The 26,624-nt window shown below is 40.4% G+C and overlaps 1 protein-coding gene across 1 annotated transcript; it reads left to right on the top strand.

The window, feature by feature from the left end:
* The first annotated feature begins 6,536 nt into the window (after positions 1–6,536).
* LOC131330279 (uncharacterized) lies at positions 6,537–7,599 on the top strand. The gene is made up of 2 exons (XM_058363811.1): positions 6,537–6,913; positions 7,014–7,599. The coding sequence occupies exons 1-2, from the start codon at positions 6,747–6,749 to the stop codon at positions 7,153–7,155; spliced, it is 309 nt and encodes a 102-aa protein (XP_058219794.1). The 5' UTR covers positions 6,537–6,746; the 3' UTR covers positions 7,156–7,599.
* The last annotated feature ends 19,025 nt before the right edge of the window (positions 7,600–26,624 follow it).

The following is a 26,624-nucleotide window of genomic DNA, read 5'->3' as shown; positions in this document are numbered from 1 at the left end:
TCTTTGACTCTTTCCCTTCTTGCCGGGAGTCGCTCATTGATCATTGCGCGCAAATTGGCCATAGAAGCCTCGGCCTTTTGTTGCACGATGGCCATGTTATGCATGAGACCTGTCAGAATAACAGCTTAATCTTGAGGAGCCTCTGCCATGATGAGTGCCTTAGTGAATTTCGGTGACGACGTTGGAGAAGGAGAAGATGGAGAGGTCTCGTGTGGCGTGGTCGACGGTGAATCTCCCATTGATGGTGAACCAACTTGAGCTTCCGTTGTAACTGACTGAGAATCGAGCCTTGCAAGTCTTCTTCTGTACGGACTTGGTGGACGTTCCCAAGTAGGTTTGGCTTTTGTTCTCAGAATTCTCTTTGATGGTGCAATGGTTCATGGCTAGACAGTAAAGCAAATAAGAACTCAGTGGTACTCCTGCAGCAATTTATTTGAAAGAATGGAAAATGTGCATGTCAACATCGTCAGTGTCCTCTTAAACTCTATAACTAAAGGGAGTCTGACTCAAGACATTTGAACATTGCCAAAAATCCTAAGGTATTCTTTTCGATGATTTATCCTTGTTTGAATCGACTAACACTAAGAGATGTCAAAATAGACTAAGCCATTGACTATTCCGTTCTCGAAGTTTCAACTTTTGGAGTCGGAACAACTCGGTGTAGATGACGTGATATTGGAACCGGGGCGGCGTAAGCAACACTGTGCCGGAGCCTGAGTGGTGCAAGTGATTAGTACTTTTAACCTGGATGGAATAAATATCACGGCATTCTCTCCGTTGTTCCTAATTTTTTGTTTGAAACCTCGACTAGGTTTAGACAAGGACTTAGAAAGTGTTGATTTTCCAAAGTCTCGTTGATCAAAGGACTTTTGAAAATTGATAACGTGCACCATCGAGATGCACGACTCATCATCGGGCCATGACAGTGACCTAATAGGCATAAGACAAACTCGACACGAGACAACCTAAAAGCCACTCTATCATGCTCATACACAAAATAGTATGAATGTACAGTGCATGCGATAGGGAAAGCAGTAACACATAGACAGTATATGGGGGTTAGATGCAAATAAATCTTACCCTGTAGGTACCTGTCCTAGTTTTGAAAGTTCTAGTGCTTTGTACATGAAGAGGCCGGTTTTGGTTGAAAGGAGTTCCTCTGACTAGAGCCAAGATATACCCCCCGCTGCCCGAATATTGTAGTGCAACGGTCGAATGGCAAAATAACTCATCATCGTCCAAGGTTGTTGGGCGTTCTAGGACCCCGGACTCCAGTAAACTGTGCCAGTTACCCAAAACACCTCAACGGGGCTAGCCATCATTAATGCACATGAAGAATGCTAAAAGATTGATTAATGAGAGAGAATCGCAATGTTTGCAAAAATGCCTTTTAAAATGTGGCTCACTTTTGTTAATCGATACTTGGAGAAAACTATTTAAGTGAACAAACGAAAAAGTCCCAGTTCAGATTGGTCGGATGCGGAGATCCTGTTAAGTCACCATTCCGTTCTTCAGCAGCGCGGAGCGTACTATTTTGACAGACTTTTGAAAGATTGTTCTCGAGAGTATTAATTTCGATATATAGACCAATGCAATAAGTCCCCAGCAGAGTCGCCACTGTGGGCACACGCCCTTGAAAATTTGAGTGTGCCCTTTTTGGAAAAGCGCGACGAAACGCTTCGATTCAGAGTCGCCACTCAGGTTTTGTAGTAAACCACCCAAGGAACCGAACTTGAAACATTTGTTACGTTGTTTGATTTTGAAAAGGCGTAGACTGGTCCATTGTTATGTTGATATATGTGGTTCGGGAGCCAAGTTACGAGAGGGGAAGGGTTTTAAGGCACCCTTCTCGCCCAATCCGGAGATCGGTCTTTAATCAGGCATTTTGTAAAATGTTTGATTCTCTCATTAATCGATTTTAGCCAATTAGGGCGGGGGAACAGTTAAAAGGGGATTTAAAACTGTAACATGTTGGCAGAATATGACAAAATGGCATGCTTACTTTATTGAAACAATTAGTATAGATTGAAAAGAGACTCCTATGGGGATTTGATACAGACTGGAGAGAGCAGTTCTGAAGTGTCGTGCGCAGGAAGAAACCACCATGCATTGATTAAGTCACTGCATGCTGACTACACCTGCTCACGCTATTCCATCACTTGCATGCGCCAGTAAGCCTAAGCCCACAGCTCTTATTTTTAACCTCTAGGCTTTGGAAATGACCAGTGCACACCCAGGATAAACCAAGCAGTTTATATAGCAGTTATTACACAGTTATAGGTAGTTTAAAAGGGCTTTAGAGCCACAAAATGAGCAGAACACCCCTTAAATAGTGAGGGGACAAAAGCAGAGGCCAAGGCCTAGTTGCCATGCGAGAGCCAGCCACTAGACTGGGAGAAATTGGCACACACTAGTAGATATAGCCGTATGCTAGTTGAAGTCTCTCATCCAGTGCTTGGCTTTGCATTTTCTGGGCTTTAGAACATGACCAAAAGGACCTCAGAGGCATTCCAAAGTAGCAGATATAAATATAAAAAAGAAAAACTAGCAGTTCTAATTATGGAAAGCAGTAAACTGGTTTTAACATGCTTAAAGGTGATAGAAATGAAAAGAAAAAGATAAAACAGCTAAACACTGATCCCCACGCCAATACTGCACATACAACCATGACTAGCATACGCATACTTGTGATTGGAATGCGCCAGTTCTAGCCATGAACGGTTTTGAAACTTTGCTAGCTTTAGGGCCAGGACTGGTATTGATTATCAGCCTTGACCCTACCAACCCCCGTCAGGGATCTGAACAAAGTACTGCCAAAGGTGGTATACCTTTGGTTTTGAGTTTGTTGGAGTGATTGAGCTTTGAACTTGTGGTTTTGATGGATGGATGAAGAATGTATGCAGGTAGCAGGTGTATGAGACTTGTTTATCACTTCCTTTAACAAAGAAAAATGATGAACAAAAGGTTAAACGGTTGATCTAGTAACTAAGGCTCTTGAAGTTGGTAACCCCTTGCACATGAATGCAAGGGGGAATTTATTGAGAAAAGGGGGAGAGATAACCAGCTGAAGGTGGGTTGGTTGAGATGGAGTGGAAGTCTCTCATGCATTAAATGCATGGGAGAAGGTGATGGGGTGGTTGTGTGACAGAGGGGAACATCCCCCTGTCTGAAGCCACTCATCAGACGGCTGCACAGTATCCTGGGGTGGCCCAAAAGTCTCATGCACGTGGCTGAATAAAGGTGATGGGACTACCTTTGACCGGCATACGCTCATTTCTGACTTGCATGCCCGGGTCCAAGTCGGGTCAATGGTCAAAGTTGACCGATGACTAACACAAGGCAAAAGACCAGTGCACAATGGTGTGGGACCGGCGTACTCAGGTAGGGTATTGCTGAGGCTTTTTGGTTCCGGCTTGAAGATTTTTTTGAAAGGGTTTGAAAGAGTTCCGAAACACTCAAAACTCAAACACACTAACATCCTCGGGTTGTTCTTGATCTTACTCATCATCGAGGAATCAAAGACCATTAGTAAACTAATCTAGACAGTCCAAAATAGAGTGTCTACAATTCCATTTTCTAAAGCAGGGCCCGAATTGAGGGAGCGCTTTTAGCCAATTAGGGCGAGGGAATAGTTTAATAGGGATTAAAGCTATAACTATTTGTAGGATGTGATAATATAGCATGGATGGATGATTAGTAAACAATAAATGAGATAAAAGTCAAGAGATTGTTAAAATAACCAAAATAGTGCACAAATCGGAAATTGGCTCGCATAACGACCACCTTGCATGCAATGATCTACATGCAAGCAAGCAGATCTACGCATGCCAATACTAGACCCACGTGCGCCTGTTAGCTTGTCTTAACAGCTTTGATTTTTATCTCTTCCTGGGCTCAGGAAGGACCAGTGCTCACCCAGGACAAACCAAGCAGTTTATATGTACAGAAGAACTGTAAAATTACAAACATAATGAAAAATCAATTGAAGTACATCTCATAAACAGTGTGGGAAATAAATAGAGGTCAAAGGCCAAGTTACCCTTGCAAAGCCATGCACTAGAAATAAGTAGACTTGCACGCGCAGATCCAAGACAGGCGCGTGCCTGTTCTGACTGGACGTCCAGTATTTGGTGTTGCATGCCTGGGCTTTGAGACATGATTAGAAGCCACCCAGGGGTATTCCAAAGTAGCAAACATGCATATTGAGCAAGAAAAAGCAATTTTAACATGTAAAGTATGAAACAAGTTTTATCATGCATCAAAAGTGATTTAAAATAACAATAAAACCAAAAATAACCAACACCCCTGTCCCTACGCAGGTCTACGCATGCAGCCAAGGATTGGCGCGCGCGTATAGGCAACCAGCACGCGCAGGCGTGAAAGCCATACGATTCTTGTAACTCTGCCAGCTTTTGGACAGGACTAGTATAGATTATCAGCCTTGGCCCTGCCAGCCCCCCTCAGGGATCAAAACAGTAAGGCAGTAAGATTTATACCTTTGTTTGAGTGTTTGAAAATTGAACTAAGTGCTTAGTGGCTAGAAAATGGATGTAATGGGAATTTGAATGGTAATGAGGAATGTGAATTTGGAAATAAGAGAGCTAGGGCTTGTATGTGATGACTTTTGCTTGGAAATTATTTACTTAGAACTTGAGAAATTATAATTTTTGTAACCGTTTGAATGGAAGAGGAATGAGGGTATTTATTGGAGGTGAGGAGGTGGTAAACAAAGTCATACAACCAGCCAACAAGGCTGGTTGTAGTTGCTTGGTGGAGGAGGCTTCCCAAAAGGTGATGGGAGTGGTTGTGTGGGTGGTGCACCCCAAGCCTGCTGAAATACTATTTAGGCGATGAAATCAGGGCACTAAGGGTGTAATAGACCCCTAATCATCACAAAATCTGGCTGGCAAAAAGGTGAAAGGGACAGGTGTTGACCAGCACGCGTGGGTATCTGACCGGCGCGCGCGTGTCAAACCTACCACTGCACTGGTCAACGGTCAAACTTTGACCTTTCACCAACACCTGGCAAGTTGACCAGCGCGCGCTGGTTCCAGACCAACACACTTGACTCAAACCTCGGCTAGGGTTTAGGGTTTTAAGGTTCAAAAGGGGTTCCAAAACATCCAAAGCTTAAACCCTTTTTCATACTCAAAACTGTTTTTGATCCAATTCATCATCAGAGAAACAAGAAACCGAAAAATGAAGTAAAATCAATTGGGAGACCCAAATTGGGTTGTCTACAAGAGGCCTCAGGTATGACCACAGTAACTTGTTCCATTCCTGCATTCAATACTAGATAGGCTTGCTTTTCGATACACCATATGCTTGATAGACCTGCTCTTGATTCCTGTTTTCAACATTTGAATTTATACAATATGCACAATATATATAATAAAATGATTGAGTGTTTTGACAATGCAGGGACAGGCTAGGGCAGCTTTTCATGATGGGTAAGCTAACCCTAAGTGTTCTCACGGAGATAGCGCATTCTTTCTAAGTTTTGACAAAAACTTAGTTTCTTAAGCAACTAAAGTTCATCCTTTCTTTCCTTATGTCGGTGACATAAAGAACTTGATTCCTTGGAGGTTCCCTTATTTGGCAAAGAGGCCGTAGCGCATGGCAATTGCAATTAGATTATTGAATAAGCATAGTTTAGAAGATGAAATAGGAATTCGCTTGGCAGAAATAAAATGCCCAAACAGAGGCCCAAAACATGTCCTAGTTTGACTTAGAAAACAAAAAGCAATGTTTAATGTTCTTTGCCATGTTATGACTTCTCAGCTACTGTAGCATTTCGGGGCCATTTCCTTTGCCTTTTGCAACTTTATACTCTTTTCCACCCTCTTCTTTGCCAAACAGAGCCTTTGTATTGGATCTTTCTTTGGAGTTTGCATGGTGGTTACCTCTTTGAGACATGAGCAGTCCCCAGATGGAAATGTCTACCCGGGTTACTTCTCTATTGGTTGCGTAGTCATTAGCTACTTCCATTTGATCAAATAGCGATGCCAAAGAGATCCCATCATGCAGATTGTCATATTCTCCTTCCATTTCGTCAAAGCTATCTTCTTCTGTTTTGTATGTGTCACATCCCTGATTTTCAACATAAGTAAATAATACATTTTTAATAAAAGAACCTCATGTGTCACACGCGTAATCCAAAAGAGTTTCCCCACTTGTTTCATTTACAAATAAGTTCCCAAGTTTAGTGAAATACAATCTTGGCACCACGGCCCAAATTAGCTTAGATACAAGTACAACATGTTTAGAATATTACAAACTTTAGTCAAAAGATAATTCAAGAGCAAATTAGTTACAAAGCCATCTTTAACCAAAAGTAAGTCTTTTACAGAGATGAATAAGTAACTAAAAGAGGTTAGCTTCCAAAAATCTTCATGTCCAAGCACACCATTGCATGCAGTCTATTGCCCAGCATTAGAACCTAAAAAGAAGGATTTTGTTGAGCTACACTAGCCCAGTAGGAAAATCTTTACCAACCCTTTATGCAGATATGTTGATAAGTGCAAATGAAAGAGGCACTACAACAAATATGACTTTTTATAGCATAATTTTATAGCGTTTTTTTACTTATGCTATAATAGACGAGTAGATATAGCGTTCAGAAAGCAAACGCTCGCTCCCAAATTTCAATAGCGTTTCATTAATGACTTTAACAGCGTTCCTCCAAAATTTTATAGGCGCGGATCCTCAGCGCCCAAAATCGCAAAGCCCTTTCTGAAAGTTCAATCATGGCGCCCAAAATCGCACAGCCCTATCTGAAAATTCCAATGGATAACTCGATCAGTGGCGGCATAGCTCCCAATCGTTTCGTGCGAAATGGTGGTAGATTTCTCAAGTTGGGCGAATTAGTGTTGCCTGCTAATGGATCGATCTCTAGGGTTCCAATCGTGAGTAGGTAGGTCCTCGCTCTCTGGTTGTCTTTAAATCTGTTCAATTAATCTATTTTTCTCTACTAATAACTCGATTTCATCATTTTCTTCTCCCTCATTCCGTAGTTGGAGAAGAATCAAAGCTATATTCAGAACTATTGCACTAGTTGAGGCAAAGAATCAAAGCTATATTGACTCGATTTCATCGTTTTTGTCTCGCTTCCAGATCTATCAACCATTCCGTCAAGCTCTACAAATTTCCAGGTGAATCTCTTTTTCTTTCTTCGATCTGTTGCGTCTGATTTATTTTTTCATTTTTGGAATTTTTGCCTGCGGTCTGGAGGAAAATAGACTATTTCCTCAGAAATAATGGAGTATCGTTTTGGTGGATTGCCACAGACTGCACCTACACAATTTAAGACACACTTGCAAAACAATTTTCCTTCGAAAACTGAATTTGTGCAAGAATAAAGATTTTTTTTGCTTCTGAAAATAGGGAACGAGGGGACTTCTCAAACTTAACAAAAATAAAAACCGTATTCCGTTTTGTTTGAGGTTCTTTGATATTGAAGCATTAACTGAAGTACTTGTTCAAAATCACGTATCATTGATTGATATCACTATAGGATAAAGATTAGAATTGGAATTGTCCAATTAGCTGAAAAATACTATTTTCGGCACAATCCGGGCACGTCGCCAGCCCGCCCCATGCCCCACTGTCTTAGGCCTTCTTCGGAAACCACTTCTATCACCCCACAAGCTGGTGGAGGCATTGGTTTTTCCTTGTTAAATTTCCATTTTCATTTGCTTATCGTGGATTCTCATGTAGCAGTGCCTCCAACTAAAGCTCACCTGCTCAAATATTAATAATTCTACAAGTCCTGAGAAATTGAATTCCCAATTGTTATTTTAATGTCAAAATTAGGCGTCAATGAAGCAGAGAATAGACACATGTTTTAGCAGTTTTGCCTTTCCTTAAATTAAATCTCCCGTTTCTCGAATAAACCTAAACAAAACTAACAAACCTTGGATGGTGAGCAAAAGAAGAAAGAGAAAAAAATAGCAACGGAAAGTAGTTGAAACTTAAAACATCTTAAGGAGAACACGAGTTCAAGAAAAGATGAAAACTTATTTCAATGTCCGAAAGAGTCTAGTCTCTCTTGGCATTGCCTTAAGCAGAGTTCTTCTTGAATGTTGACAAATATATCTGTTATTTACATTTCCAAGTTGAAGCCAAAGCACAAAAGAGGTACAAGGAAACCACAAGTTCTTAGTTGTTATGTATGTATGTATGTGTAGCAGTTAGAGATGTAATATTACATTTATTTTTCGGAGTACACTAAAAATTGTTTGCAAAGTGGGATTAATGGTAGTACCATTGTATAACAAACGTAAGTTTCAATCACCATGTAAAAAACATGAGTTAGTTTTGTTAATGAAGACTATTAAAAAATAGTGTCTGAAATCAAGAAATGAGGTCAGATTCAAGGAGACCTTTTTCCTTAACCGCAAACATGATCTCCATTCAAGATGATCCATCCCGAAAGCGACTGCATAACATCAACTGTCTTTTGTGTTTAAATTTTTTTTAGAACATCTATTTTTGCTCAAAAATGAACTCAAAACTTGTTATGGATTTCACTTAACTATGAATCAAGTATTATTAGAGATTAAAAGTGGAAAGGGAAGGGAAGGAAAAGCTTCCCCATTGTGTTTTCTGTCATCTTTGTTAAACTAAAACATAATGCAGAATTGGACAATGTAAATTGTTTAAGTTTTCACTGATTCTCTACGGCTTACATGTCAATTCACGTTCATCTACGTGCCCATGCTTCTTGATCGAGTGGAAGTTGTTATGTGACCCATTAGAGATTTTGTCTGGTTCTTCATATGGCTTTTAACTTCTTAAGTCTTAACAACAATGAATGCAACTAATTGTTGTACCATATATCGTTCTGTTTCTCCGAATTTTGTGTTTAAAGAAGTAGTTGGTCATGTTCTGTTTCGGCCAATTATATGAGTTATATTCTCTTAAGTTGTAGAATATAAATGCCAAAATAGAAATTGTGGTGAATTCTCTAGACAATGAAAAGTTGTTACTGAAATTTCCTAAAACTATGACTTTCAATATTGTTTTCTGGCTTTGCTGTTTCCTATGCTTGGTTAAGATGATTATACATATTATGCTTGGTGACTGTTTTTCTTTTAATTATATCATGCATTTCAATTGTTTACTTGCTGGGATTTCAGATTTGACAGGATGCTTAAAGTGCGAATGCTTCTATTTAGAGAGTCTAATCTCTTGGTTGCTAGTACCTCTAGTACTTCTATTACCAGGTTTATATCTTATCCTCAGAGCTAATTTTCTTTGCTCCTGCTGTTGGAGGTTCTGGATGGCAAGGCCTATGTCATGTGATCTGTGTGCCTCCTTAAAGGATTGTGTGTGCCACCATATGTGTGTACCTGTGAGTTGTGTGCTTGAAACCTATATTTCTTGTGAGAGGGGGTAATATCTAGAGGGAGTCATATTGTGAGGGAGTTGGGACCCAGTTTTTGGTGATTTAGGCCTCGAGGGAGTAGAATGGTGAGCAATTAAAGGATTAGGCCTTTTGGTTCTTTGTTTGGATTGCTGCTTTTTTCTTGGCATGTTCAAAGGGTGTGGCTTGGTGTGAAGGTTTCTTCTGCACACCTCTTCTATTATTTGCATTTCTGCAGTGTTTGTAACCTGCTGTTGTGTCTGCTTCTGCTGTGTTTCTGCTGCTCTGCCTAAGCATCCAATTTTGGATGTGAAGGCAATTGCTTCTGCTGTTTTGTTATTGCTGCTGCTGTTTTCTGTTGGAAGCAGTTGTTTTTAGTTTTACATTTCTTTATTTTGCTGTTCTAGCTGATTTTCAGGTAGTTTTGATCTATCCTTAGGGGCTTGTCCCTTGGACTGTTTATGCTTTTCTAGGGGGCTGTTCCTAGTAGTTTGTTTGCTGTTTGCTTTTGATTTGCTATGAGGCAGCTGCTGTTTGCTGCTTTTCCTACTGTTTTGCTGGTCTGTTTGCTGCTTCTGCTGCTATATGCTACTGCTGTTTTTTGTTTTACTGCTGCAAGCTGCTGTAATAGTAGCAGCTAACTGCTGTTGATGTTGTCTGCACATGTTGCTGTCTCAAAATCCCTTATTGCTACTATGTAGGAGGCTGTAGCTGCTCATTTCATTTTATGGGAATTAGCACTACTCTTTCCACAGTGGCTACTACTGAGCTGCTAATCTCTTGAAGAATCTGGAATCATATTTCAGTAGTGAAGCTGCTAATCTCTAGGAAGCTGCTTTGTGCTGGTTTTTGCTAATGCTGGCGCCAATATTGCTGGATTTTAATTATGCATTACTAAAAAGCTCTATAAAATTTTCACACATGGAGAGAAATAATGGCTGAAAATTGATGAAAGCCTAATCGTAAAAGAACTAGTATTGATGGTACCTACACTAGGTGATTGGCATTCATGCTGCTAAAAGAGTTTCTCTAGCATTTTCTTGTACTTTAGGAAGAAAATGTTCTTCGTTAAAATTTCTGGATGTGAGATAAAATAATGGTTCACAGGCTTGTTCTGCTATTGGGTTTTTATGCTTGAGCTTTTGTTTGATGCCCCCACCCCAAATGATGATGGTGTTGTCTATATTGGGATTGGCCCTCATAGGTATTGGTTCTAGAATGGTCTTGTACTCTGCTATTTGAAGCCTAGTTCTTCTTTGCGTGGAGTTGAATCTTCGAGTAGTCCTTAGGTAATTGGGATTTGGGACAAAACAACTTTTTTTAGTTAAGTGGAGTCTAGAAAGCAGGAAGATGGGTTATGTTATTATTGTTGTTGTTGTGGATGGGTTGGGATGCATTTGAAAAAGAGTGGTCTGTGCCCAACGTACCCAATTGCCATTCCTCCATCTCTTTACTCTGTAAACCTGAAGCCCATTTAACAAATCAGTCAATAAGATAATAATTTAGTTGGTCAAACACTTTGAGGAAGAGGTCTGGTTGCACATTTAGCCACGGGATGCCACCTAGTGGAAGAAGACACTTTAATTTTTTACATTGATGCCTTGACAGTTATTTTGGACCATTTTGAATATTGACATTAAGCCCTTTTTTTTTTTGGTTGTTGTTGAGCTTTCTAGAGTCAAAATCAACGGGCAACTAATGAAGGAACACCACCTATACTCTTGTTCCTCCCCCAGTAAGCATGTTATTTATCTTTGCGCTTCTTGACTATTTCAGTTGTTTCATGATCTATTTGTTTTCACTGTAATTGGTTTTGAAAGAAAGGAAATGTCTTTAGGGCTTGGCATTTGAATCATGTAGTATGCCCAATACCCTTGACCAGAGCGGAGTTTTATCGTGGACTCTTGACATTGAGTGGTTTGGCATATATGGTTTACCAACTGTTATCCTTCATTTTGCTAAGATAATTGTGTTGAAGTTGGAATCTTCAAGTTGGATGGACTCTTTTTTCTTAATGATCTTGGTTTAAGGGCTATCATTAGCTCTGTGATGATTGTAACTAGTTTCCTAGCTTCCCACTATTTGCTTACTGCTATAATAATCTAGTTGGTAACATACTCCATTGAGAAGCAAACTCGGAAGCTCCCTGACTATCGTGGAAGAGGAGCATTCTACAGAGTTGGGCTACTGGAGGAAAAAGAGGATCAATTGGAAGCTATATTTATTTTCCCCTTTTTGGTTATGCCGATGTCAAGAAAGAGGTAAATATAAACAGAACTTTTGCAAAGGTTGCCCCTTATCAATTATCAACTTTGTATGGTTGTGACTTGTGAGGTATTTTTCTCTTCCATACATATTGGATAGGTAAGGATACGATGAAGCAAAAAAAAGAAGAAGATTAATACACCAAGTGAAGGAAGGATATCAACTAAGGTAAATGACAAGTTTCTCTTTACGTGTCCATCCATTGAAATCACTTTTCAGTCTATAGTCTTTGTTTGGTCTTGACAACACGGTTAATTGCATGATGGTTGAAAATTTGTTGCTGGAATTGTAAAATAAGTAGCAGAGACTATAAATTAAGTGTAGGACTTTGATGGTAAATGCTAAAAATGGTTTCGCTTGCTGCAAATATAGGTGAACTGCTGGAATAGGATATTCTAGTTGCTGGAACAAGGAAATAGTACCTTGTTGGCTAAGATATAGTTAGGACTTAGGACATTGGCCATCTTTATTGCTTGCTTTACCAATTTTAAGGTATTCAAGATATTGTTAGATGTCTTTGCTGGATCTGAGATTTTGGTGCTGGATCTGAGATTTTGGTGCAATAACTAGAACCGGATATAGATTGGTCCTCTTGACTCCTCGATAAACTAAGGTTATATGTGGGGCAGATCTGATTTCATTACTACAAAAAACACTGTTATTAGTAGCTTAACGAGACTATTTTGGTGCAATCCAGGCGTGTGTTATAGGGTGCCCACCCCCCGCCCCCGGGCTGTCTACATTCCACAATAATTTGGCTCGTGTTTTTCCTGATTGATATTATGACTTACCCACCATCTTGTTTGTTGCCTTCAGTGATGGGCCTTGATGTTCCCTTCCTATTTGCCAGTTATGTTTGTGTTGGAGAAACACACTTTGAATTAGTTCTAGAAAGATGTGGAGCATTATTAAAAGATTAGCTATGTAGATAATTTAGAGTACGACAGATTTAATATGCGTGTACAAGTTTTTTAATGACACTCATAAAGGTAATACTATTTACACACGATAGAGTACGTGAAAAAATGTTAAGTTTAAATGCGACTCGACTGTTTTGTCAACTACAATAGGAGGTAAGGTACTATTGAACCCTACTGTTGTATTCATTTTGTAGATGGATGATGATGATGAAAGGATAACCAATGTTAGAGGAAGATTGTGAGGATACATCAGTTTGATTTAAGTGCTTACCAAGGTATGAAAAGGCATTTTTGCTTGCATCTCTGTAACTTGCATTTGTTGTTCCTTTTTATAGCATTAGGTGATTGCGTTTTTTCCCAAGCACTATCTGTTCGATAGCGTTTTCTGGCTTTGTTGTTTCCTATACTTTCGATAGAGTATTGGTTCGGTTGAGATACAAATTAATGGGGTGAGAGGAGTTATGTGAGGGTTTTTTTTTTTATTATTGAACTTTGATGGCTTTTACGTAGGTACTGAGCAGTTTTTTTTGGTAATTCTAAGTTATATTATGCATCTTGATGATGCACTTCCGTCGTGATCCACTTATTTAATAATGCTTGTGCTTTTATAGTATGAATATTTTCGCCAATCATGAGCTTATTCTATACCCATCTATTGATCCAAAATTTTGTACCATAGGGAATCAAGAAGATTGCATCAATTCCACGTGCTTGGCTTTGGGAGGAAAGGGAGATTAAATTGCTCGAAGATTGCATCAATTTCAACAAGCTTGTAGCATAGGAAATTTTCAAGTAATATGTTGGTTAGCTTGTTTATGGCTGGCTACCTTTGATAACATTGGACATCGGGGCACTATATGAATTCATTGAAATTATTGCAACCTTTTCATGTAATTTGTGTTTTCGAGTTGTTTCAAAAGCTGGTGTAATGAATACTTGCCCGATTGAATTAATTTTGTTAATTACATTGGTAATATTGAAGTTTTAGATTATATTTGTGTTTTTCTAATAATTGTTTTACAATTGGTGTTGAATGTAATAAAAAATAATATTAAATCAGTGGTGCAATGATAAACACGCTATTAAAAGAATCTCAAAATTAGCGTACAAAAAATGCTATTAAAAGTATTAAAATTTTATCTAAGATAGCGTGCAGAAAACGCTATAAAAAGTTTATCTAAGACAGCGTTCAAAAAATGTTATTAAAAATTTATCTAAAGACAGCGTTCAAAAAACGCTATTAAAAGTTTATCTAATACAGTGTTCTAAAAACGCTATTAAAAGTTTATCTAAGATAGCGTTCAAAAAACGCTATTAAAAGTCTTGACTTTTAACAGCATCGGCTAATACAGCGTTCCCTAAAACGCTATCTATGACATTCAATAGCGTTTTTCGAACGTTGTAAAATGTAATTTTTGTTGTAGTGAGGATAAGGAAATGCAGTTCGACAGATAGTACTCAATCAATTCGTCAATGAACCTCTATCTAGATTAAGTGCGTAAGTCACATGACACAATGACTCCGACAATCCCAACTCAACTCGCTAACCCAAACTCCCACCATTGGTATTTCCACCCCTTGCGTTACCGTATCACTCCACAAGGATTACCGTGTTGCCACCCCTTGCGTCACGGTGACCCTAATGACTCGGGTTACCGTATTACCACCCCTTGTGTTACGAAACCCCTCTAAGTCTCCGTATTACCACCCCTTGCGTTACGGGACTCCCTAAACCAACTTCCGACCCAATCAACTATTTTCTCGCACAATATGCAAGTTAAGACTCTCTCATGATCACATTCATAGGTAAAACATCATACATTATGCCAAAGTCATCACAAATGCACCATGAACGATAACAAATACTAACAATCTATAGAAGGAACTTTAACAATGTTTTAATTAGCCATTTCTAATTCGGCTCTTGCTAACGGGAGACTAACTGTAATGCCCTGAATTTTGGGTACGTTAAATAAAACATTTTTATTGAAAAATGAACTGAGTCAGGCTCTTTATTACAAACAAGCTTAAAAAGAAGTATTTTTATTACAAATGGAAGGGAACTAAGGTTCCTAACTACAGCTCCGCTTGTTCTTCCATCACAGCTAGCTCCTCAGCTCCGAAGGCCTCCAAGGTGTAAAGTTCACCCTGTTCATCTATGAAGTCTGACATATTATACCGGTGTCGCCACCAATATAATAGGCCAGGGTCACCAAAAAGGCAATACCGTGAGCTTAAACGCTCAATAGAATAATCCAAACCCTCTAACCCTTAACTTATGAACGAAAGATCATAATAACAACAATTCTACTTTAGATCATGCATATAGCCCAAACAAGTATTCAAATCCACATTCCTTACTCAACTAACGTTTGGTTCATTATTTAGACTCATCGTAGACCGTGTTATTACTCCACTTTCCTTTTTATCAAAAACTCCTTTTTAACTCACCCAACCTCGGTTCCGCCGCGCCGGTCTCCCGAGTATCCTCACAATGGTTCCGCCGCGCCGGGTTCCCATTGGCACACAACCGCATTGGCTCCGTACCGTGGATCACCAAGCACACACCCAACCTCGGTTCCGCCGCGCCGGTCTCCCGAGTATCCTCACAATGGTTCCGCCGCGCCGGGTTCCCATTGGCATACACACACATAACTCATATAATGCACCCAAAACCGGTCATTATGTAGTTTCAAAAATATTTCCTCCCTCGGATACACACATTTTCATCTTCGTTAACACACCCTAGGTGCCATGTCTCTACTTTCTTGATTCTCGTGTCACGTTATCATGCATAGACTCCGTGGTGTAGGACTTTTCCACATAACAAACATTTATAAATATCAAAATGAATCCAACAAGATTATCCAACTTTAGACTACATAACATGCTTGAATCACAACAACGAACATCATGCATTTCATATGCTCTCAACAAAAGATAACCTTATCTACTTTAAACATAACGATCAAAGTTACTTTCTATTGAACTTATTTTAGAGTTATGATACAAAACTACTTTATATTTGGGATAGTAGGTAAGGATAACTACCGTTCTTCTTGGCGGTGGTCGGCTACGAAGATTTGGTCGTCGGTTTTGGATTTCGGCGGCGTAACGGCGTCGGTTTGTTTCGAAAGGAAAAGAGATGCACTTTCTTTTCCTAGAAACAACTTTCTAACTTAACTAAGCTACTTTAAAAGATCTAAAAGTGGTTTTGGAAGGTGGTTTAGTGGTTTCTCTCAAGAACACTCAAGAACATAAGAAAACAAGAACTTTGGAAGCAAGAACTCTTGGAATTTCTAGAGAGAAGTGAGAGCAATGGTTGAAGGTGTGAGTTTAAGCTTGGAATGGCTTGCTATTTATAGGCCAAGGCTTCTCCTCTCTCTCTCTCAACCGAATCTCTCTCTCTCTCTCTCCATCTTTGATTTCTTTCACTTGTCAAGCTTGATTGAAAGCTTGATGGGTTAGGCCATGGGGCTATCTAGGCTTGCATGGCTAATCTTAGTACCTTGGATGGGATTTTTGGAAGATATGTTGGAAGGGAGGAGACATTGGTACAAGATTCTTGGTTTAAACAATTGAAAGTGGTACAAAGGAGGACAATGGTGGTAGATATGGAAGATATTCATCTTCTAAGTTTGAAAAGATGAAGAATATCAAAGTACAAGTCCCATCTTTCTTCTCCTTCCTTCTTCCTTCCTTCTCTCTCTCTCCCTCGCCCTCTTTCTCTGTCTCGGCCTCTCTCCTCTCTCTCTCCCTCACGGCTCTCTCTCTCTCCTTTCTCCTCTCTCTCTCTCATGTACTAGCTATATACATATATATATATATATATATATGTATGTACTAATATGTAAGAACACAAATAAATAAAAGGGTACTTTGGTACTTTAAAATCTAAAATGATTTAAGGTCAAGATTCACCCTTTAAACTAATATAAAGGTACGAGTACTTTAATTAATATAATAATGTACTTTTGTACTCCTGGGAATCTTAACAAAATATTAGTTTAATGGGTTAAGTACTTAGTTGAAAGATGAGCTTATTACCCAATGGATAATAAAATCCCTAACGGTTATTAACCAAAGGATAATAAGGTACGGGTACTTTAAATACTAAACTAAGTCTTTTAAAAGACTGTATGTCCTTTTGAAATTTACACATGTGTTTATATATATGTACTTAACTAAATATAATAAAGGAAAGGCTTTTGTCCAATGGGTAAAGATTACCCTAACGGTTATTGTCCAATGGACCAAATTTACTATGGTACTTTTATTAGAAAAAAATAATTAAAAGTACTTTTCAAAATAATTATAAATGTCATTTTTTAAAAGATCAAAGTACTTGTTCAAATCTTTAAAAAATCCTTTTAATATAAAGAATTGGGTTTCTATTATTAATATAAAGAATTGGGTTTCTATTATTAATATAAAGAATTGGGTTTCTATTATCCAATGGATAATAGTTCCCCTAACATTTATCGTCCAAAGGATAAAGAATAAAACTAAAACAATAAAAGAAAATATTTAAACAATTACTAGTCTAGGGTTTTGAAAGGGTTCAAAAGGTTCAAGATAGGCAAAACGGTCCATCTATGGTTAGGGAAAAGTAACTAGGTGACTTTCTAGTTTGGTTACTCCATCAAGCCGGTTAGAAGCTAACCAGGCTTGCTAAGTAGGGCTTGAAAGTCAAGAAATGATCTTTGAGGGCTAAAGTGTAATTCGGGTTTCTATTCGAGGAACATAATGATAAGGCGTTCAATTGCTAGAATATAAATCACAAGGAATCAATAAGAAAACCATCGAGCAATTAAGAGAAATTAAGAAATTTCGAATAACAACGAGATTTTTATTGAATGAAAAATCGGAGTTGTTACACTAACGGAATGAGTGTAGTATCGAATAGTCAAAGGAAGTCAATTAGACAAGCTTAAGATAGGTTAGGAGGTGCCCAAGAGGATTTAGAAATGATCGGGGGTCAAAATAATCGACGGAGGAGCAGCAGGAGCAAAACTGGAGATAAGGTCGTGGTATCAATACGCACGAAAACTGTATCGATACAGCAGCCACTGTCCAAAAAGAAAAGTTTATAGTATCGATACAACACTTAATCTGTATCGATACCACGAGGTTTCGAGCAGCGATTTCTGCAGATTTTGGGATTTCAACAACCAATATAGGCACGATATTCACACCAAATCAACATATTCACACATAAAGAAGGCAAAGAAATCCCTACCTCGCAACAATGGCCGAGATTCAAGCATTTTTGAACGGGCCCTAACCTTTCGAACTCCAAAACTTCAATTCAAGCTTGACCCACGGATCTCTGAGCTCAAAAATGCGAATGGAAGGCTTGAGGGGGGTTGATTCTTGAAGATTTTGGGAGATGAGGTGGAGTTTTGAGTGATAGGAGAGGAGAAAGAGGGAGAACGGATGAGAGAGAGTTGGGAGGTGAAAATATAATCTCCTACATCTAACACTCACCCCTTTTTATACCCCTATATTCCTAAATCACCCACTCACTCCCTCAATTCTCTATTCTTCCACTCTAATCCTCAATCCAAATATTCACCAATTAATCCATATTTTCTCAATTAGGCATTTAATTAACATTTCAAAAAATAAAATTTATTCGGGTCTCTACAGTATGGATCTGTGCATATGAAGTCTAGATCTTCTTCTTCTTCTGCCCATTGACTATAGTCGCACTCTTAGTATGGATTGACCCACGGCTGCATTTGGAACTCCTCCACTTCTTCTATAAGGTTGATTGTTTCCCAAGCAACTAGAGGTGTTGGGATTCTTGGGCAATTGATGGGCACCATTATTTGGGTTGGTTCGAAGCGGGCATGTCTTCTCATCATGATGACCCTCTCCTTTTCCTTCTTCCTGTTTTCAAACCAGATACGCAACCAATCATCATCCTCCACGAATGGAATGTCGGGATCCTCCAAATTGTATTTTTCCCAAGAATGTTCTTTCCATTTTCTTAGTTCTTCTTCCTTTGCTTGTTCTTCTTCGTCACTCCTGTCAGATATGTCAGGATCAATCACTTTCGATTGATCAGACTCATTGTTTTCTTCTTCCTCCATCATGAAACACCCATTCTCCTCTGGGAAGGTCAAGGTTGGCTTGGCTTGGGTGCTTTGGACAATGTATTGGCCAGGATTGTATGTGGGTTTGTGAGACAAGCTTATGAGATTGATATTTCGGGTTGGTTCAGTATTGTGACGTGCTTTGGTTTGTGCATTGTGTTGTGGAGGTTTTAAGGCTTGACTATCAATGAGATCTTGAATGTCATGGCGAAGGCGTATGTAGTTGTCGGTCTCATGCCCATAATGTTGGTTGTATGCGCACTGCTTCTTGGGGTCATGGTATGGGCCATAAGGTGGCTGAGGAGGTGGCTTGTTCAAGGGTTTGAGATGCCCTTGACGACTTAGAATGGTTAAGGCTTGGGAGAGAGTCATAGAAAGAGGATTAAAGTTGCGGCGAGGTTGATTTGAGTTTCGGGAAAGGCTGGCTTGGAAACGGTCTTGCGGCAAGGCCGGGCCAATGGTGTTTACAGAGGCATGAGATGCGCGAGTTAGGAAGGTTTTCTTGTATGGAGAAACTTCTTCATTCCCAATGAGCCCCAGTTTGATCCCTTCAATTTGTAACCCAGTAGCATGCAGGCGTTTGAAGTCAGTTATAGCCTGAGTGTAGATGTGTTTTAGATACTTAGGTTGCAGATTCTTGACAACTATTTTGACTTGATTTTCCTCGGAAGGGCAATTCTTCATCTTGGCAGCCTTTTCTCTCCATCTAGCCACAAAGGTAACAAAGTCTTCGGTTGACTCTTGCTTGGTCATCTCCAAATCTCAAGTGGTCAACTCGACATTGTATGCATATTGCTTGACAAAAGCATTGGCAATTTCAGGCCGAGTGTGGTAATGCACAAATTCCAAAGTGAGGAACCAATCAAGGGCTTTTCCAGTGAGAGTTCGTCGGAATAGTTGAGCAATGAGCTCGTCATTCAAGCCCATTGGCTTCAAGGTGTTGATGACATGGCGAACATGGCTGGTAGGGTTACCAGTTCCATTGAACTTCTCAATGTTTGGCATCTTGAATCTTTCAGGTAATTGAGAATCTGGGAAGAGACAAAGTCCCTCAAAGTCTAGAATTTGGTCTCCCTGTGAACGAGCCGGAGCATGTCTGATCTCTTTGACTTGCTTGGTTAATTCAGGATTTTCTGCCAATACCACTTTTTGGGGATTCTCATCTTCTACCGACTTTTTTCATCTTCAGCATCTCTTGCTACTTTCTCTACTAGCAAAGTAGCGATTTGAGCTTGAAGATCGGTAATAATTGGGTCATTGTCTGCCATTTTTGGGATGGGAATGGGAGGATTGCTTGGTGAAGCTTGGGATTTGGTAGACGATCAGGTTTGTTGAGAAGATGACCGCGAAGTCCCCAGAAGTGATTGGGACCATTGCGGTGAAGGTGTTTTGACAGGCGAAGGTGATAGACGAGACGGCTACAAAGACCTCTGTTTGGCGTGGCTTCGGATGTTGTAAGAGTATAAAACTGGCTGTGGTTGCTTCTTTATTTTACCTATTGTGCCTGCTTTTGAAAAGTAGAATATCTGGAAAGTCAGTACTTGGCTATATAGGGTTAGGTTTTGGGTTGAAAATCCCAACCCTTCTGCACATAAAGAGATGTTACAAATGTTACAGGGTGTGAGGAAGAACTTCAGAAGAAAATGTAGGAAAAATTCCTTAACCTGCGGGTTTGTTGTCTTATTTTGATAAGTTCTATGGCTCTCTAACACATGTAAGGTTTGGGTAGTCTCAAGGGTGCTCCGATGTCAAAGGGCACCAATCCTTTTGCCAGCCCATCATAAGCGGCAATCGGGTGATTTCCTTTTTGATACACCACTAGGTACGAGTGACTGTGGAGTTTGCTGGAACCCCTAACATAGCCCGTGACATGCCGGGATATTAGGTGGACTCAACGAGGTTGCCCGCTCGATGCATATGATAAATGAATTAAATGATTTCCTTTCTAGTTATGGCTCTCAAGTCCCCAGCAGAGTCGCCAAAAACTATAGACACCTCCCGAAGCAGGGCATCTCCATACAGATTGATCGTTGCCATTTGTTTGGTTGCTTGCTTCATAAACCATGCAAGATCGTGGATATTCCCATGGCTAGGAACATCGCCACATGATAACGGTTATCATCAAAACAGAGTCGCCACCCAGTTTATAATAACTAGGAAATATATATAGAGATTCCGGGTATGGGAGCCATGGGTACAATAAGGGGAAGGTGTTAGGCACCCCTCTTTGCCCAGCCGTGAGACTAGCCCACAATCGTTTGACATAAGATTAACACACGCCTTACTTAACCCTAACACATAGTCTGTTTATTTATCCTTTAAACAATTAATGGTGAGTCGAGACGATAGATAGAAACATGCATCAGAGATATGCAAAATAAAACAAACTGTCCCAGGGAGATGGATCTCGGGCCGGTGAATAGATGTCTTGGCCGAGAGATCCTCCTGGTTAAATGTACCGGTCGAAGGATCGAAACCCTAGCCAATGTTCTTCCTCACACCAGACTATACGATTAACAAATAATCAAAATCCTATGATTAACATGCATATACTGAAAGTAAAACGAACCAAAGGCCCCTGGGCCTCACCACCTTGATCCTTCAGTGGCGTGATTGCTTCGGATTAAATGGGATAGACTGATTTGCTTCTCGGAAACCTTAGGGTTAGGGTTTGAACTACGGGGTCTGATCGCCGAATTGCCTTCGGGAGGTTAGGGCTTTTGTAGAGAGGGTTTGAGAGAGTAATTATGCATAGTTTTGTGGCTGGAGAGGGTGTGTGAGTATATTAATTTTGGAACCCAAAGGTCCCTTTGTATAAGCATGTGGGTGACTCACTCCAACCAATCACAATACATGATCAAAATTGGAATTATAGGGTGATTCTTAACTCTTCATGGTAATCTCCTTATGTAGCCTGAACACATCGGGATTTGGCTGCTAGAGTTTTGTGAATGGATCAAACGTATGATAGAACATTCCAGAATCTGGAAAATAGACGATCTAGCGACCAAGCATTGATCTGGGGGCTGAGGAATGGATCTGGCAGCCGGCTAATCAATCTCTTAGGGAGATTTTCAAGCAACAGGTTTCACGGGTGAAGAAATGATGTTGAGGTCGTGAGATCAAAGTCACGACCGACAGATGGATTTTCCTTAGATATTGTATTTCTCTCTGAAAGGCTATATGGCTCTGGATTGTGTCCTCTAAGTGGCTTAAAGTTCTCACCATAAGTCCACGGGTTCATGAGAAGTCCATCAGCAATCACTGTATCCATATCATCATCGGGATGGTCCCCAAGTTAGGACTTGAAATAATTGTTAGGCCAACTTGGCGTGTCTACATCCGCCCGTCCCTCAAATTAATTCAATCAACGATGGTCCGCCCGTCCCTCAAATCAGTTCAATCAACGACGGTATGCCCGCCCCTCCAATCAACTCAATCAACGACAGTCCGCCCGTCCAATTCAAATCAACGACGGTCTATCTGTCCAGTTAATTCAAATCAACGATGATCTCTCCATCCAGTTAATTCAAATCAACGACGATTAGCCATATCGTTCAATTTCAAATCAAGCGGTGGTTGGTCTTGTCCATCGTTTGTATCCCCAGCAGCAGCGATTCATCCCCAGGAGAATCCACCTCTGCGATAGCCTTTCTGTCCAATTCAACCAATCAGGTTCTTTAAAGGATCCGTGTCTATTCTGTTAGTATGTTCTATTCTGGATAGCCTTGAGGGGTGTCTAGAAACCTTTGACGTTACTTATACCAAGTCAATGGTGCTTCAAGTGCTGTCAAAGGGGGACTACTGTAGACACCCTATTCTGGATTGTCTAGATTAGTTTACTTATGGTCTTTAATTCCCTGATGATGAGTAAGATCAAGAACACCCTGAGGATGTTAATGTGTTTGAGCTTAGAGAGTTTCGGAACTCTTTCAAACCCTTTCACAAAAAACCTTCAAGCCAAAACCAAAAAGCCTTAGCAAAACTCTACCTGAGTACACCGATCCCACACCATCGTGCGCTGGTCTTTTGCCACATGTCAGTCATCGGTCAACTTTGACCATTGACCCTGCTTGGTCCCGCGCACGCAGGTCAGAAATAAGCATACATCGATCAAAGGTAGTCCCATCACCTTTATTCAGCCACATGCATGAGACTTTTGGGCCACCCCTAGGATACTGTTCAACCGTCTAATGAGTGGCTTCAGACAGGGGGATGTTCCCCTCTCCCAAACAAAACCATCACCTTGTCTCATGCATTTAACGCATGGGAGACTTCCACTCCGTCTTAACCAGCCCACCTTCAGCTGGTTATCTCTCCCCCTCTTCTCTATAAATCCCCCCTTGCATTCATGTGCAAGGGGTTACCAACTTCAAGAGCCTTAGTTACTAGTTCAACCCTTTAACTTTTTGTTCATCACTTTTCTTTGTTAAAGGAAGTGATAAATAAGTCTCATACACTTGCTACCTACATACATTCTTCATCCATCCATCAAAACCATAAGTTCAAAGCTCAATCACTCTAACAAACTCAAAACCAAAGATATACCACCTTTGACAGTACTTTGTTCCGATCCCTGAGGGGGGTTGGTAGGGTCAAGGCTGGTAATCAATACCAATCTTGGCCCTAAAGCTAGCAAAGTTTCAAAACCGTCATGGCAAGAACTGGCACTCGCCAGTCACAAGTATGCGTACACCAGTCATGGTTGTATGTGTAGTACTGGCGTAAGGATCAGTGTCTAGCTGTTTTATCTCTTTCTTTTCATTTCTATCACCTTTGAGCATGTTAAAACCAGATTACTGCTTTCCATAACTAGAACTGCTAGTTTTACTTTTCAATATTTATATCTGCTGCTTTGGAATGCCTTTGGAGTCCTTCTGGTTATGTTCTAGAGCCCAGAAAATGAAAAGCCAAGCACTGGATGGGAGACTACAACTAGCGTACGGCTATATCTACAGCGTGCGCCAGTTTCTCCCAGTCCAGTGGCTAGCCCTCACGTGGCAACTAGGCCTTAGCCTTTGCTTTTGTCCCCTCACTGTTTAAGGGGTGTTCTGCTCATTTTGTGGCTCTAAAGCCCTTTTAAACTACTTATAACTACTTATAACTGCTATATAAACTGTTTGGTTTGTCCTAGATGCACACTGGTCATTTCCAGAGCCCAAAAGGTTAAAAATAAAAGCTGGGGGCCTAGGCTTACTAGCGCACGCAAGTGATGGAATAGCGTGCGCCAGTGTAGTCAACATGCAGTGAATTAATCAGTGCACGGTTGTTTCTTCCTGCGCACGACACTTCAGAACCGCTCTCTCCAGTCTGTTTCAAATTCCCACAGGAGTCTCTTTTCAATCTATACTAATTGTTTCAATAAAGTAAGCATGTCATTCTGTCACATCCTGCCAACATGTTTTCGTTTTAAATCCCCTTTTAAATGTTCTCCCGCCCTAATTGGCTAAAAATCGATTAATGAGAGAATCAAACGTTTTACAAAAGGCTCGAGTAGAGACCGATCTCCGGATTGGGCGAGAGGGGTGCCTTAAAACCCTTCCCTTCTCGTAACCTGACTCCCGAACCTCAGGTATCAAGGTAACGACGGACCAGTCTACGCCTTTTCAAAATCAAACAATGTAACAAACATTTCAAGTTCGGTTCCTTGGGTGGTTTACCGTAAAACCCGAGTGGCGACTCTGAGTCGAAGCGTTTCATCACGCTTTTCCAAAAAGGGTGCACCCAAATTTTTAGGGGCGTGTGCCCATAGGAATTTTTAAGGGCATGTTGCCCACACCACTACACAGCAGTAGGCTGAGCTAGTGCTGGAGTCTCCACCGAATACTACCATAGCAGAGGAGTGTCGCTTGCTATCTTATGAAATTCTTTATCCTTGGCAAGCATCAAGCGGACACCTTCCTCCGCCCACTCTACTAGCACCTAAGATACATTTTAGGGAAAAGTCAGAATATAGTTCAAATATGGTACAAGGGAATGATACAAGTTGAAAATACATCTTACCGGTCCTCTGACCCGTGCAAGCTTTGTCCTGGCTAGCTCGAACTCAACTATAATGGCCTCTCCCCGCGCATCGCCACCGCTAGTGTCCAAGAAAGTCGAGGTAGGTCAGTCACCGATGCATAGCTTGTCCTCTCCCTCGAGCGAGCCGCTTCTCTTGTTGGCCTTGAGCTTTGCCTTCATCTCTCAAAGCTAGCCTCTAAGGCCTCACCAACAACAGCCAAGTGCATCATCACTCCAAGTGGCCCCGCTAAGTGTTGCCTCTGGTGGACAACATAGTCACGCTCAGGCCTCCAAAAGGCAGAAAGGTCTTTCGCTGGAGTAGTAAATCGTTGCAGCTCAGCGAGTGTGTACCTGCCTGTGTGCGAAGCACAAGGCGGAAGTGGCCCAGGGATCTGGAACTCAGTCAAGCCAAGTGACGGTCGTGTCACCCGGTCGCCTAAGTACCATTGCCACCTGAACGCTGACTCCAATAGCACTTGGCTCGCTGTCACCGCTCTGATCCTCACCACGAACCCTGGCTCAGGCACCATGCTGCCCCAAGAATTTTGTCACACCCTCAATTTTCAACATAAATATAAAAGATTTCCATAAATAAAACTCTCACAATGTTCTGTACGAAACCCAAAAGATTACCGTACTTCCATACCCATAATTATGCTTCCAAGTCCATTGGATTTTAAAATATTACATCGTCGGCTCAACGGCCCCAAATTAACATAAGTATCATGTCTCAAGAGAGTTAAGGGTTTACAAATATTCCTTAATCAAAAGAATTATAACTTAAGTTACAAATACATCTGTCAAAAGAAATTTACAAGGATAAATATGTAACTCCTTTGGTTAGCTTTCAAAAAGGTGTGTCCACACTCCAAGCACTCCAGGCATGCAAGCTACTATTCCGGATTAGCGCCTGAAAATGACGTAAGGTTTGAGCTACACTAGCCCAGTAGGAAAGTCTACGCAAACTCTATATGCAAATGAGTAATACAGAAGAACAAATGATAGAAACCCAATCACAATAGAGATAAGCATAACTATCATGATCAAGTATCCGACTATCACCAATCCACCTTCACGTGCGGTACCACATTCTTTCTCATTTCTCCTTTGTTCGTCGTCGAACCCTTTATCATGAAGCTTTTCTTTTTGATATCAAACAATTTAGAGAAAACTTAAGACCATTGTAGGTCAAGCTTCGTTGATTCGAGCTGAATACTGGAGTCCGTTGATTTGTGCCCAAATACCGAAAACTATTGATTCGCTCAAGAATACTAGAGGATTTCCATCAAAATCCTTTAATCAAAACCAAAATCCTTTCATTTACTCCATAAACCAATTACGTGTCATTACCAATTACATGTCATTAAGAGTCTGAGCCAATGCTCCTTCCAGGCACTTACTCGATAACGAGCCCTGAAGACAATTGATATAATAAGCATTTAGTTTCCACCAAGCATTTACTCATTTAAGAGCCCTGAAAGTCCTCTTTGTGTCCATTTGTTATCCACATTTATTCCACATTCCCATTTCACAAACATCAAACCATTCAAACGAGTCCAAAGCCATTTATTTAATCACACGATATTACGAAACCAACAATCTACTGCCATGCATAGAAGCAAATACACACATTCTCATCGTACCTCTAAGTACACCCATGTACCTTCACATATCACATATCAACCCACGACTAGACTCTGCGATGCCCGGTCTTCTAGTTTCTATACTTGGAGTCCGTAAGTCGTACGCTAAAGGAGTCTAAAAGATTCTACGAGTCAAGAGAACACGAATTGCAATTCTACCCATTGGATCACTAAGCATGCTAATGTGTATCGTTTGTGTTTCAACGTACAATAACTTACATTCCTCATTTCTTAACTCAACGAGCCCATACAAATTGGCCGGATATCATTCGAAGTATGAAACAAGTAATATTCTCCAAACACTTGGAAAGATGCATAAACAAACCCACTA

Source organism: Rhododendron vialii, chromosome 6a (genome assembly GCF_030253575.1).
Source record: "Rhododendron vialii isolate Sample 1 chromosome 6a, ASM3025357v1".
In the NCBI taxonomy this organism is placed as follows: Eukaryota; Viridiplantae; Streptophyta; class Magnoliopsida; order Ericales; family Ericaceae; genus Rhododendron; species Rhododendron vialii.
This window is presented reverse-complemented; position numbering and strand designations above follow the sequence as displayed.

Bases quoted from the DNA above. Each gene is read 5' to 3' on its own strand.
- LOC131330279 (XM_058363811.1), top strand. From the start codon at position 6,747: ATGGCGCCCAAAATCGCACAGCCCTATCTGAAAATTCCAATGGATAAC. The intron at 6,914-7,013 runs GTAGGTCCTCGC...CTCATTCCGTAG, and splicing joins AGGGTTCCAATCGTGAGTAG to TTGGAGAAGAATCAAAGCTA.